This window comes from Coffea eugenioides, chromosome 8 (assembly GCF_003713205.1).
Source record: "Coffea eugenioides isolate CCC68of chromosome 8, Ceug_1.0, whole genome shotgun sequence".
Lineage (NCBI taxonomy): Eukaryota > Viridiplantae > Streptophyta > Magnoliopsida > Gentianales > Rubiaceae > Coffea > Coffea eugenioides.
Genome location: NC_040042.1, coordinates 38,022,759 through 38,037,127, shown reverse-complemented (window position 1 = coordinate 38,037,127; position 14,369 = coordinate 38,022,759). Strand labels below are relative to the sequence as shown.

The 14,369-nt window shown below is 39.0% G+C and overlaps 2 protein-coding genes across 2 annotated transcripts; both read left to right on the top strand.

The window, feature by feature from the left end:
• Window positions 1-3,346: 3,346 nt before the first annotated feature.
• On the top strand, window positions 3,347-4,126 carry LOC113780698. The gene has a single exon (XM_027326478.1). The coding sequence runs from the start codon at window positions 3,347-3,349 to the stop codon at window positions 4,124-4,126; it is 780 nt and encodes a 259-aa protein (XP_027182279.1).
• A 9,283-nt stretch (window positions 4,127-13,409) lies between these two features.
• LOC113780697 (uncharacterized protein Mb2253c-like) lies at window positions 13,410-13,952 on the top strand. The gene has a single exon (XM_027326477.1). It carries the CDS (start codon window positions 13,410-13,412, stop codon window positions 13,950-13,952), a length of 543 nt encoding a protein of 180 aa, XP_027182278.1.
• Window positions 13,953-14,369: the final 417 nt, after the last annotated feature.

Below are 14,369 nucleotides of genomic sequence, written 5' to 3'. Positions count from 1 at the left end.
TCACATGGGAAGTAACCTATACTTTACCCTAAAAAACAAAAAAGAATATCAAAAGCAGACGAATATAGGAAAGTCATCTTAATGAATAGACTTAACGGTTGGATTGGAGATAATGCTAAAAACGAAAAAACAAATGAAGAGACCAAAACAAATTTTTTTTTTTCTTCCTAAATTGAATACAATAGCCGACAGTGAAGGAAACGCGTTAGCCTTGTCTCCCAAGTGAACTGCCTACGCTATTTGTCTCCCAAGTGAACTGTCCATTCTTGTCATTTAATAAACTCAAATCCTAATCACATCTGGAAAACGATTTCAAGATTTTATACTCCCTTTTATATCTAATTTCAGCCAGACTCCAGTAATTCGCATACTAGCGTTCCTTTTTTTTTTCCCCCCCTAATTGTTCATAACCCTTCAGTGATTGTTTTTCACTTGCAAATTAATCTATAGGTCTAAATAATGGAGTCACCAATATGGTTGCCACCATTGAACGCTCACAGTCAGTACGTTATATCCGTGAAAGCATCACAGCCGGGGCAGGCCGAACGTGATGATCAAACACTTGAATTTCCTCACTTTGCAATCCTGATCAAACTTTCTGTAATTTTCTTCTCAGACAATGTCAGTGCAAATGAGAGGTGCATCGAAGGCCTGAATATGGAGAAATATTTCAGTATACCCTGTCATGAAGTAACCGCAGTGTCCGGGTGGGAAGCCATATCATCTATGCTGCATGACATGAAAATCCCTTTTGAGTTCGATGGAGCGATCTGGAGACAAAAGCTGTTAAACGAGGCAACAAGAGACGACAAATTGACCGACAACGCAGATTTTCTTGAAAGAATCTGGCTATTTCTTTTGTGCATGAAGGAACAGGCACATAATTCTGGCAAGAAGAAATTGCCTTTCAAGTTAGAGATAGAGAAGATGGTTACAATACCCGACCATGAACTCAAGGAGTGGAATTCTTATTATAAGGATAAGAGAAGTAATGATCCCAATTTTGAGAGGGAATTTCAAGAAGCAATTAGAAGACCAAGAACGGATGAAGAATTGATTTATGAAACGACTCTTCTATCTAGGGGAGCAACCAAATCGTCAATTCAAGCATTAGAGGTGGTAACCCTTGACGATGGTTTGAGTTCAAGAAGTTATTGTTGTATCTGTCTAGATGAGTCGAAGGTGGGAACACAAGAAAATCGACTGCCTTGCTCGCATATTTTCCATAGAGATTGTATTTCGAGGTGGTTGCTAACGAGTAATATGTGTCCCTTGTGTAGGTCAATAATTGATGATTGTATTTAAATCTCCTAAAAAATTTCAAATAGATTCAATCTCTTCAAATTCTTGAAGATTTGTAATGCATGAATGCAGAACATACATATATGATTATGTATTCTTTTTTGTTCTTTGTCCTGGAAATAATACCTGCAGCCACCTTGGGAGTTTTTTTTTTATCAAATTTTAACAATTAAATAGCTCGTTTCACTCTCTTTAATTTTCCTTCCCTCAAGTCCAATTGATCAAGATTAGGACTGGTGTTCTTCGTGCCAACTAAATCCTTTGACCTTTTAGTATTGTCCAAGGACTTCAACCAGATGGGCATGTAGATTTATGGCAACTTATTCAGACCCAATCCAAATATTTGGTACCTTTTGGTCATGGTCTGACTTTTCATTTCCAAACTTCAAAATTTTACAAAATTTCAAACCAATGGCATCCTATTAGATGTATAAACTCCAACAAAAAAAAGTTTATTACCTCAATGAGTCCAAGAGTTGTACGTGCAAATAACAACAATTAATGCACAAAGGTCTACCCTCACTTGCAGAGCTCTATAAAAAGTACTATAGTTGGTTTAGTTGGTAAGAACGGACATGTATTCAAATCAGATAAGTGTGAAATTAATTGGATGCATAGATTGGAGCAATTTCTCAAAATAAAAGACAAGAACAAAAACAAGAGAAGAAAAAAGCAAATCAAGAGATAAAACGCACATATAAAACTCTCCTGAATAAGATGGATGACATTGAAAAAATGCGTTAGCCTTGTTGACAAGTGAACTACTAACTTTGAGTGTGTGTGTGTGTGTAGAGTATGTGTAAATAGGAGATTAGTTGAAATAATTTTTTTGTAAAAAATAATTTTTTTGTAAAAAATAATTTTTTTTAAAAATATATATTTATGATAAAAACAAATAAATTTGTGCATATAATAAACTATCCAAATAATTGCTCTATTTTCTCAAGGAAACAAAGAAATCCCATACATAAATTCCATGGGTTTTTTTAATAGGTGTCCATTAGGTATTCGTTAACACACCTAAAATTCGCTTAACACATCATGTATATATATATAACAATAATTATTACCCTCCATTACATTTATATACTTTCCCCATTTAATCTTATATTTCCAAGATTATGACACCTAAAATATACCTTAACGAGTGTTCAATGGACGCTTGTTAAACAGACCTAAACACCATTCTTGTCATCTAATAGGCTCAAATCCTAATCACATCTGGAAAAGAGATTTCAAGATTTCATACTTTCGTGTACATTCTTAGCAAGCCCCAAGATTTACATTCCACCTTTTTCTTTTCTCTTCTTTTCCCCCTTCCAAATTGTTCATAATCCTTGAAACTAAAATCGTTTTTCACTTTCAAATTGATCAAGGTCTAAATAATGGAATCACCAATTTAGTCGCCACCATTGAATAAACACGATCAGTACATTATACAAGTGACAGCATCACAATCAGATGAACGTGTTGATCAAACACATGAAAATAATAGCAGGACGGAAAACTGAAACAAATTCAAATAAATCAAAGATTTAAGGGATATTTACTACTGATAATGAAATTCTTGCATGTATATTACTCTTAACACCTTCAACTTAAGGCACAAATAGATTTGTCGGGGCATGCCTATATGGTGTTTTAATTAATTGATCTAAATTCAAAAGAACTATCCCATTACAAAAACAGAGAATTAATACCCAACAAATTAATAATAATGATAATAACAACAACTTCAGAACTACCGACTTGATCTCGAAGCATTTGTTATCAAGAATTCTAAATTAACACTGAATGGGATTCAGGTTCCAAGAACCAAAATTGTTCAACTATTGCCTTTACTGAAGTTCCATCTCCAAAACAAATTAGGAATGACAAAACCGTTGCTAGATACTTGTGCATATATCGATACACAGATCATTATCCTTGAAAACATCAAAGCTCGTCAATCGAGAAAAAAAAAATCAAGAAAACAAACCCTCCCAGAGATATCTTTCTTGCTTTCTTCTAAGATTTTCTCCATCTTTTCTGAAAAACATTCAATATGTCACCACCAGGTTGGCTGCCGCCGGTCAATTCTCCTCATGAATATGAAGCAATAACTGAGGCTGGTGCAGATCTCCCCGATTACAATCCATGTCTTCCGCTTCCTTTATATGCAATCAAGATTATCATCTCCATCGACTACAAGTCGGCCAACGAAAGAAGCATTCAAGGCTATTACCGCGAGGAACAACTTAATATTCCACTGCACTATATGGCCTCAAAATCAGTCTTCACAGGAAGACTAATATACATGCTTACTAGAGATGAAACGTTATTTCCATTCGACATAGATATCGAAGGAACGGCTATTTTTGCTTATGGTTTTGCATGTTGGATGAGGGAAAAATTAAGCAGTATCAATCCTGCAAGCTACAATATTCTGCCTTTTACATTAGAAATCAGAAAAGAAGTTAACGTCCCAGATAGCGAGCTCAAGGAATGGAATTCTTGGTATGATGACAAGAAGAAGAATGACCCCAATTTCGAGAAGGACTACAAAGAAGCAATTAGCAGGCCGCGAACGATTGAAGAATTGACGTACGAAAGAAGCACAAGGTTTAGAGCAACAAGTCCATCATGCATTAGAAAACTGGAGGTGGTGAGGCTAGAGGGTTGTAGTTCAAGCAAGTCTTGTCCAATTTGCTTGGAAGACTTGGTTCTGGGATCAGAAGTCACTCGTTTGCATTGCTATCATGTCTTCCATGGAGATTGCATTCGCAAGTGGCTACAAGAGAGTCATATGTGCCCCTTGTGTCGTTCTGAATATCCTTGTGTTTAGTCCAGATTTATTAGCAGATATGATTGCAAAGTTTGTTTGTAAAATTCTCACACTTCAAATTAATTTCTGTAATTGTTGGACATGTACGTAAGCTTGGATATGAAGATAGGGAAAGCGTCAAATACAATAGGTACCAATAGTTCAATAGCATCAACTATTAATGTCGAGCTAAAAATGTGAAACCCACAATGACAATGTAGAATTTCTCATAATGATAATTTTCTTTTTCATTGTTTTATGGAAATTAATTTCTTGCATGTCATTTATAGGTTAATCTTGAATCTTGATTATATGCTACTATGTCGAACCGAAATTTTCCGTACTTTATAATTTATTTTTTCAAATGAGTCTTACAAGAGAACAAGGAAAATTGAAGAGATTGGAGAAATTTTATCTTAAATCAATGACTTTGGCAACTCTAATAGTTGACCTTTGAACAATGAAAAAGCTTCAAACAATAGGGACTAATATTCTTATTAGTTAAGTTAGGTTTCGACGACTAATATAGGATTGCAAATCTAATTTGAAAGATTGTCATAATAAGAATTAATTTTTTGAAATTAATGTACATGTAACATTGGAGATGTTATAAATATGTAAATTTTGTACTAAAAATTAATTGCAGCAGCATTGCTTCTTCAAACTCATTGACACTTTGCTCTGCATAGGAAAAACAAAATAGAACAGTAGCCAAAACCACGTTGGAGTAGGACTAAGTATTTAAATGCCAAAGTATCTCTGCAAATTGCAGAATGTATACAAGGAGGAATGTTATAGTCGTTCCCCCTTAACAGACTCAGATAACTCAGAAGCAAAACGAATTAAACTGTGTGCTACCCCATTTGCATCTCTCTTTAAGTCTTAACCCACCGGATCTTGCATTGTTTGACTTGTTTGAGCAGCCTTTTAGCATCTGCAAATCAAGTTTCCAATGTCAAAACCATCTTCTTTATCTTCAACCGAGGCCTGAATACTTCCCAGTGCATCACCTTGTAATATAAGTGAATTGTTCTGGAACTTAGCCACAATATAATTGGTTTCTACTGCAGCAAATTAAGGCTTGCACAATCTGTGGACTTTGAACTCCTGGGAGTATTGTTGGTGGATTAGAATTTCAGAGACAAGGAAAAGGCCAAGGGGAATGGAGCATATTGGACTGACTGCGAGTATTTTGTGGCAAGTGTGGAAAGAAAGGAATAAAAAGGAATTTGAAAACAAAAGTAGCTGCTCACCAGCTAGGACAATTGGCAAAGCTCATAAAGAATGGCTGGAACAAGAGGAAATCATGAACACTAAAACCAGTCTGAGCACAGGAGAAACAACTTCCAACCAAGAAGAACATCATCAGGGTCATGAAGAAGAGGGTACCATTGTTTTGGACGTGGCTACAATAAGTCAGTACAGTCAGGTCTCACTGGGGATTGGAGTTACAGCTAGGATGCATCCAAACATTAGGATTGCGGAATGGGCGCTCATAGAGAGAAGCATGGGAGATAAAGTCATAAATGAAGCAGTGGCCATCAAGCTGGTTTTGTGTAAAGCTCTAGAGCAGAAATGGAGTAGGATCACGATCCACTCTCAGAACCAAGAACTTATGAGACAGATAAAGTACAAGAGCCCCTCCAACAGTAGTACAGCTACCTTGATAGATGACATATTTAACGTGCAGAAGCTGTTTCGCACGTGCTTGTTTTGCTTGGTTAATGAAGAAAGTATAGAAAGAAGCAAAAGATTAAGCTCCCATGCCTTAGGCATTTTTTGTGGATAAGGAATGGAATTTCCTCAGTGCTATTGAGCACTAGATGTACAGTCCTTTCGAGCCTTTGCTCGCACATGTGATTTCTCGTTACAATGAATGAAATGATTCTAACGTTTCGACAACAGAAAAAAAAAGAACTCCTGGGAGTTTCTGAGATTTTCCAGAAAAAAAAAATTCACCCTCGTAATTACGAACAACCACTCCCCACGCTCGCTGCTACCAAATTTTTAAAGGTTAATTCCACTTTGCACCTTTTAACTATATGCAATTTCCTACTTTGGTCTTTAAACTATAAAATGGGACTCTTTAGTCATTAAATTATAAAATTCGTCCCATTTTAATTCATAAAGCATACAATCTGTTCCACTTTAGTTTCTCAATTCTAAAATCTATCTCATTTAAGTTCTCAAATTATAAAATCTATCTCACTTTTAGGGATTGAGGTGGGTGCCCACTCCACAGGAAGGAATGGTGTGAGGGGAGATTTGGGAAGCAAATGGGATAGGGGATGGGGGAACATATCCCTACCACCTTGGCCTAAATTTTAATATAGTATAACATCTATGTATATTTTTATATGTACAATATGGAGGGAAGGTTGGACCTTCCACTTACAAAAAAAATGTATAATATGAAATAAATGATATGTTATTGTTATTATATAAAGATATTTATATGAATTAAGTAATATGTTATGTTGTTATGATAAAGTGAGAATCCGTTTGGATTCAAGAGTTTTTTTAAAAAACTATTTTGTCTTTCAAGTCTACAATAATAAATTCTAAAAGCAACTCCAAAAACAACTAAAAAAAATGAAATATCTCAAATATACTCAAAAATAAAATAAAAACCCCCTCTTTCTTCTTCACCCACCACCCACCAACACCATCATCATCAGCTTTCATCACATACCACCACCCACTGCTAGCTCCCCCTCTTCTCTCCTCCCTCCTTCTTTATTCTTTCTTCTCCCTCCTCCCATCCTTTCTCGCAACCCCCCTTCCCTTTCCCTCTCTCCTTTGGTCACCAGCCATAGCGACTAGTATCTGGTCACGGGTGGTGACTATAGGGGGGGGAGGAGAAGAGAGTTGCAGGAAAGGGGTAGGGAGGAGGGAGAAGGGGAGGGAGGAGGAGGGAGGGGAAGGAAGAAAGGGAAGGAGGAAAAGGGAGAAAGAAGGAGGGTGGTGGTAAAGTTTTATAAAATTTTAAAAATACCCCATTAAAATTTTAAATCTTAAAAATATTATAAAATATATTTTCAAAAAAAAAATCCAAAAAATACGATTAGAAATATTTGAAGTAAAATTTTTTTTACCTACATTACTATAGTTAGTATTTTAAAAACACCTCAAAAAACAGCTAATACAAATTATTATTAGATCTACATAAATAGAAACAGTTAAATCAAGTAAAAAGTCTTGATGATAATGGGGCGGGGTAGGGGTTAGAGGAGCAAGGGATAGGGCGAGGGCTGAGGAGGGAGATGGATTTACATATGTATATATTGAACCGGGAGCTGAAACTTAAAACCTCCCTTGCAAGATTACCGACAAAAAGGAGAGCAGATCCTCTGTCCAATATTTTGTGTCCAATTTCCTGTCCAATGTGAAACTACGTAGTTTAACTTATTATATTTGCTGATGTGGTTGTAGACAGTGGAATTTTAATTAAATTCTAAAAATTACCATTGGTCTATTAAATATTTTTGTCCAATCGGATATTGCCATATGGCATGTACACTTGGGAAAAATTGGTTATTAAATGGCCAATTATATTTCTCCACGTGTCAAGTTGAGGTGTTCCAAATCAATTCAAATTGCAGGGATATCTCCACCAACCAAATCATATCATATCACATGTTTATTGGATAAATATCTAAATATTTATTCCTTATTAAAGGGATAATATTTAGAGTTGGTTAATCCAAGTATATTTCTTATATACTGCAATAGCCTGGCCAGTCAAACGGCGCCACGTCACGTGTCCCCACGAGTTTGGCCGATCGAGGAATTACTTATCTCTTTATTAATAAATATAAAATGAAGAGATAATATTTGACTAGTACAGTCCTAATATGACTGCACGTCTTGCAAGACAAGTAAAGTAGTACACAGGTTCTCAACCTCTACCTCTTGCTACAACTATAAATAGAGGTCTCTCAACCAAATTAAAGACACACACACACAGATACACAGAGATATCAAGAAGCAACTCATACACTCAAATATCGAAGCTTCAAGCTACGAAGGGTTGGATCTTCAAGTTCTCCAAGTCTTCCGCATATCAAGGCTTGAGCCTCTAAATATTTTCAAGCCCTTCAAGTCGTCCATATCAAGATTTGAAGGAACCGGTGGTGGATCCAAGAACAAGCTGCGAAGCCCTTGGATTGGTGTTCGAGGAGAAGAATCGAAGGAAGCTCTCCATAAGTTCGAGAAACTTCCAGAGATTGTACCTACATATTTTTCTAAATTTATATAGTACATATTTGTCGTGTATTTCTTTTTCTTGTCGTTTTGCAGACTCGAAATTTTTATCGCGTACAAATTTTTGGCACGCCCGGTGGGACCTCTCTGCCTTCCATCTCCTTCCTCGAATATTCAATTACATACATCATCAATGGCACCAAAGAGCAACAAAATCATGATTGCACGTTCCAAAACTACGGATGCTAAACCTGTTCAGGAAGCTGCACATGTTGCCGCCAATACCCGCGCTATTGGTCCTCTGACAAGGAGCATGACGAGAACTTTCACCCCAAAGTAGCATGGAAGCTCCATCGGCACCAACTCCCGTCTTCGGTTCAACATCATCAATGGGCTATTCTTCCGCGACGGGGATCCAAGACGTTCCTGCCTCAATTGAGAAGGCTCTCTCCATGCTCGAATTTGGATCTGAATCCAAATTTTCTGAGCATGATGATGATTCATCAAGCACGGGATCAGCTTCTTCACATGAAACCCTTCAATCAAAATTTTCTATGGAAGATTCTGCTGCTTCTTCTACTGCAATGCCTGCTATGATGACAAATGCTTTAAGTCTCGAAGAGCAAGTTTCGAACATGTCCAAGATGATGGAAACCATGATGAAACACATCAAGGACCAAGATGCTCTCATTGCTCAACTGCTCACCCAAAAGGACCACGCTCCTGAAGGAAGCCATATGAATTCTAAGGAGAACCAAGAGCATGAAAATCCCTCATCTAAAGGTAAAGATAAGGTGAAGGAAGTGTACGTGACCGCCGAGGGAACTATCCCCGTGGAACAACTGAAGGAACTTGTTGAAGGCGTGATCAAAGATAAAAGGGATGGTGGTTCAAAGTCAAGCTTTACCTACTGCAAGCCTTACACTGCTAGAATCGACAACCTTGCAATGCCTGCTGGATATCAACCGCCTAAATTTCAACAGTTCGATGGGAAAGGTAGTCCAAAACAACATGTGGCTCATTTTGTCGAAACCTGCAATAACGCTGGAACTTATGGTGACCTGCTAGTCAAACAGTTTGTTCGATCCTTGAAGGGCAACGCATTTGATTGGTACACTGATCTCACGCCGGGGTCCATCGACAGTTGGGGACAGCTGGAGCAAGAATTCTTGAATCGCTTCTACAGCACTAGAAGAACCGTTAGTATGTTGGAATTGACTAACACTCGTCAATGGAAGGATGAACCTGTGGTCAACTATATTGATAGATGGAGAAGTCTGAGTCTCAACTGCAAGGACAGACTGTCTGAACCCTCTGCCATAGAAATGTGCATCCGGGGGATGCATTGGAGCCTAAGCTACATTCTACACGGTATACGTCCAAACACGTTTGAAGAATTAGCTACTCGTGCTCATGACATGGAGTTAAGCATCACGGCCAATGCAACCGATGGGTTTCCTATTCAAGCTCCGCGAGTGCAGCCATCTCGTCAAAGCAATGACAGGCAAGAAAATAAAAAAGGGGGCAAGCCTCCTTCAAAACTCAGTAATAAGGAGTCCATGGCAATAAATACAGCTCCCATGAAAATTGCTACCAAAGTGAGCCGAAAGGTCACTGAGAAGTTGGATCCATCTCAAAATAGGTCAATAAGAAGACCCACTTTAAAAGAGATGCAAGAAAAGGAGTACCCTTTCCTTGAGTCTGACTTACAAGGAATGTTTGATGATCTTTTCAAGGAGAAGCTCCTTGAACTTCCCGACATGAAGCGACCGGAGGAAGCCGGTCAAGTCAATGATCCGAATTATTGCTGTTATCACCGCTTGATTAGTCACCCTCTCACTAAATATTTTGTCTTTAAGGATAAAATTATGGAATTAGCCCGCCAAGGAAAAATCCTTCTTGAGGAGGATAAAGTATCGGCGAACCAAACAACAATAATGCTTGGGTCTGTGTGTTGTCCGATAGAAGTTTTAGCCACAACAAGCGGCGCTTCGTCCAAAGAGGTTGAGAAATCCTCAATTGAAAACGTTATTGAAGATGACAACGAATGATGGACTTTAGTCACTCGAAAGAGGACTTGCAAGCCAAAAATAAAGAAGTACATCTTTTCTAAAAGCATTCATTCGACAAAGCCGAAAGTGACGATGAAACGACGAAATGCAACAAAGAAACAAAAGGAAGTGGCCACAAAACCAATTTCGTCAGATTTTCAGCTTCTTCAAGAGGTTCGACAGCCCGTGACATTGAGAGAATTTATACCCAAGGGGTATTTAAGTGACGATACTGATAATTCCAATTCTTGTAATGTCGTCAAAGCTGAAAATCCTCAAGTCACGCAAATTGACACTGAATTTGAGAAAAAACTCAAAGTCGATGTTAAACCACCGGTGGATTGTGCGACGACCATCATTTTTGATGATGACGATTTAACTGTTGAGTTCAAAACCCACAATCGACCTTTGTTTGTTAGTGCATATGTTCGAGAACAAAAGATGAATCGGATACTCATTGATGGGGGATCTGCTGTCAATATCATGTCCGTACGTGCTATGAAAGAGTTAAGAATCTCAAGTGATGAACTCTCCCAGAGCCGCCTCATGATCCAAGGATTTAACCAAGGGGGGCAAAGAGCAATTGGCCTCATAAGGCTTGAATTGCTCATTGGTGAGCTGTTTTCAAGTGCGTTATTTCATATCATTGAAGCCAAAACCTCTTATAACATGCTCTTGGGAAGGCCCTGGATTCACGAGAATGAAATTATACCATCTACTCTGCATCAATATTTCAAATATTGTCGAGACGGTATTGTTAAGAAAGTCACTGCCGACGACAAACCGTTCACGGAAGCCGAAACTCACTTTGCCGACGCCAAATTTTATCTTCACAAAGAAGCAAAAAGAAAGGAATCGGTAAGGGAAGAAAGTCAAGATTCCAAAGTACCCATTTTGCCGTATACTCCAAGATCAAAGAGAGAAGAAGGTCAGTCTTCTTTTATCAGAAATGACACATTAAATGTTCCGCTCACCAAGATAGAGCCTGTCAAAATTGAGAAGGTGAGCTTGCAAGGGTTTGTCCGTCCCAAAGAAGAATCGGCAGTGGAACATTACTCGCTACCAACTAATCGGACTCAAGAGGGTTTTGATCCAAACGCCTATAGACTTCTTGCTAAGGCGGGTTATAACCCAAATGAGAAGAATACATTGGGCAAACTCCCTCCTGAAGTGACTGGCGAGAAGACTCACGGATTGACACCTACGCAGAAAATGTTGAAAGAAAGGGGCTATAATGTTGAAAGTTCATCGATGGGTCTTGGTTATCAACCGCCCTCTCCAGTTCGTATAATGATCAAAAGAGCAAGTTGTAACTACGTGAACGAGGAAATGGAGGTCACAAGCCGAAGGATATCTGTGTTCGATAGGTTGGGAAATAAGTCAAAGCGTACTTCTGTGTTTGACAGACTTGGCCCGCAGCCGAAAAATTTGAAGCCACCTGTCTATGAAAGATTAGGCAGTAAAAAGCAAGAGTACCAGGTTGCCAAGGAAGAAAGTCTTACTCCAATAAAGAAGGACAGACCAAGAAAACGAGTCTCCAATTTCTTCATGCACTATGGAGACTTATTCAATGTAAGAATTGAAACCATTTTTGAAGAACAGGGTCAAGAAAGTACGGCTTCCTGTCACCATATTACGATCAGTGATCCCGAAGAAGAAGAAGAAGATGCAGATGACGCTCTCCCTGAACTTGAACAAGGGGTAAAAAATACAGTCGATGAGCTAAAAGAATTAACCTTGGCACAAGCGACGATCCTCGCCCAATTTACATAAGCTCTTGTATGACTCCTGAAGAAGAAAAAGAGTATGTTGATTTGCTGCTCGAGTTCAGGGACGTCTTTGCCTGGAATTACTCGGAAATGCCTGGTTTGGATCCAAGGGTCGCCGTTCATAATTTGTTTGTCAAGCGAGGAACAAAACCTGTCAAGCAAACGCAAAGGCGCTTTCGGCCCGAATTGATCCCTCTGATAGAAAATGAGATAAATCGATTGATTGAAACCGGATTCATACGAGAAGTAAAATATCCAACATGGATTTCAAGCATCGTCCTTGTAAGGAAAAAGAATGGGCAAATTCGAGTTTGTGTTGACTTTCGAGACTTAAACGAGGCTTGCCCCAAAGATGATTTTCCTCTCCCCATCACAGAATTGACGGTAGATGCTACAACCGGGCATGAAGCACTATCTTTTCTCGATGGATCGTCTGGCTACAATCAAATACGCATGGCGCCCGAGGATGAGGAGCTAACTGCCTTCCGCACCCCCAAGGGAATTTATTGCTATAAAGTAATGCCGTTTGGCTTGAAAAATGCTGGAGCGACATATCAAAGGGCAATGCAAAGAATATTTGATGATATGCTCCATAGAAATGTGGAGTGCTACGTTGATGACCTTGTGGTGAAATCAAAGAAGCGAGAGGATCATATTCAAGACCTTCGAAGAGTTTTCCAACGCCTTCGGAGGTACCAATTGAAGATGAATCCTTTGAAGTGCGCATTCGGAGTCACTTCTGGCAAGTTTCTTGGTTTCATCGTTCATCAACGGGGAATAGAAGTCGATCGATCTAAAATTGATGCCATTGTGAACATGCCTGAACCGCGAAATATTCATGAATTGAAGAGCCTTCAAGGGAAGTTGGCATATATCCGGAGGTTTATCTCTAATTTGGCCGGACGATGCCAACCCTTTAGTCGACTGATGAAGAAAGGGGTACCCTTCGGGTGGGATGAATCGTGTAGGAATGCTTTTACAAGCATCAAAGCGTACCTCATGAATCCCCCAGTGCTGGCTGCGCCCATTCCAGGAAAATCATTGATTCTCTACATTTCCGCTCAAGAACGGTCGGTTGGGGCCTTACTTGCTCAAGAAAACGATGATGGTAAGGAGAATGCACTGTATTACTTGAGCCGGATGATGACATCTAATGAGTTGAACTACTCGCCCATCGAGAAGTTGTGTTTGGCACTTATATTTGTCATTCAGAAGTTGAAACATTATTTTCATGCACATACTATTCGACTCATATCTAAGTCTAATCCCATTAAATATGTCATGGCAAAACCTGTACTATCTGATCGGCTCGCGAGATGGTACCTCCAATTTCAACAATTTGAAATTATTTATGTACCTGCGAAAGCTGTCAAAGGACAAATATTGGCAGACTTTTTAGCCGATCATCCCGTACCTGCCGAGTGGGAATTGACTGATGAACTTCCCGATGAAGAAGTGTTTATGGTCGATTCGCCGTGGTCAATGTATTTCGATGGAGCTGCTCACCGCGATGGAGCTGGTGCGGGAGTTGTCTTTTATACTCCTGAAGCAGATATATTGCCATACTCTTTCACTTTAACACGTCGGTGTTCAAACAATGTGGCCGAATATCAAGCATTGATTCTCGGTCTGGAAACGGCCGTAGACATGAAGCAATTGCATCTTAGAGTTTATGGTGATTCAAAATTGGTGGTAAATCAACTTCTTGGTATTTATGATGTCAAGAAACCCGAATTAATCCCATATTATAAGTATGCAAGACAGCTCATGGGATATCTGGGCGATGTCACTATAGAACATATCCCTAGAAATTTCAACCAATAAGCTGACTCTTTGGCAAGGGTGGCGTCCATGATCACTCTACCTTCTCATCGAAATCAAATTTCAATATGCCAAAATTGGGTCATACCTCCGATGTTTGATGAAGAAGATGATGGTGAGGAAGAGAATGCTTATCATATTTTTGTCCATGAGATCGAAAAGGAGGATTGGCGTCACCTCATCATTGATTACCTTAATCATGGGAAGTTACCAGAAGATCCTAAGAAAAGGGTTGATATACGTCGTCGAGCACCACGTTTCATTTACTACAAAGGGACGCTTTACCGAAGGTCATTCGATGGGGTGTTTCTACGATGTCTTGGAGAAGATGAGGCCATGCAAGCAATGGAGGAGGCTCACTCTGGGATATGCGGTGCTCACCAGTCTGGTCCGAAACTACACTTTCGCATTAAAAGAATG

Coding starts and splice junctions, on each gene's coding strand:
- LOC113780698 (XM_027326478.1), top strand. CDS start 3,347: ATGTCACCACCAGGTTGGCTGCCGCCGGTCAATTCTCCTCATGAATAT.
- LOC113780697 (XM_027326477.1), top strand. CDS start 13,410: ATGGCAAAACCTGTACTATCTGATCGGCTCGCGAGATGGTACCTCCAA.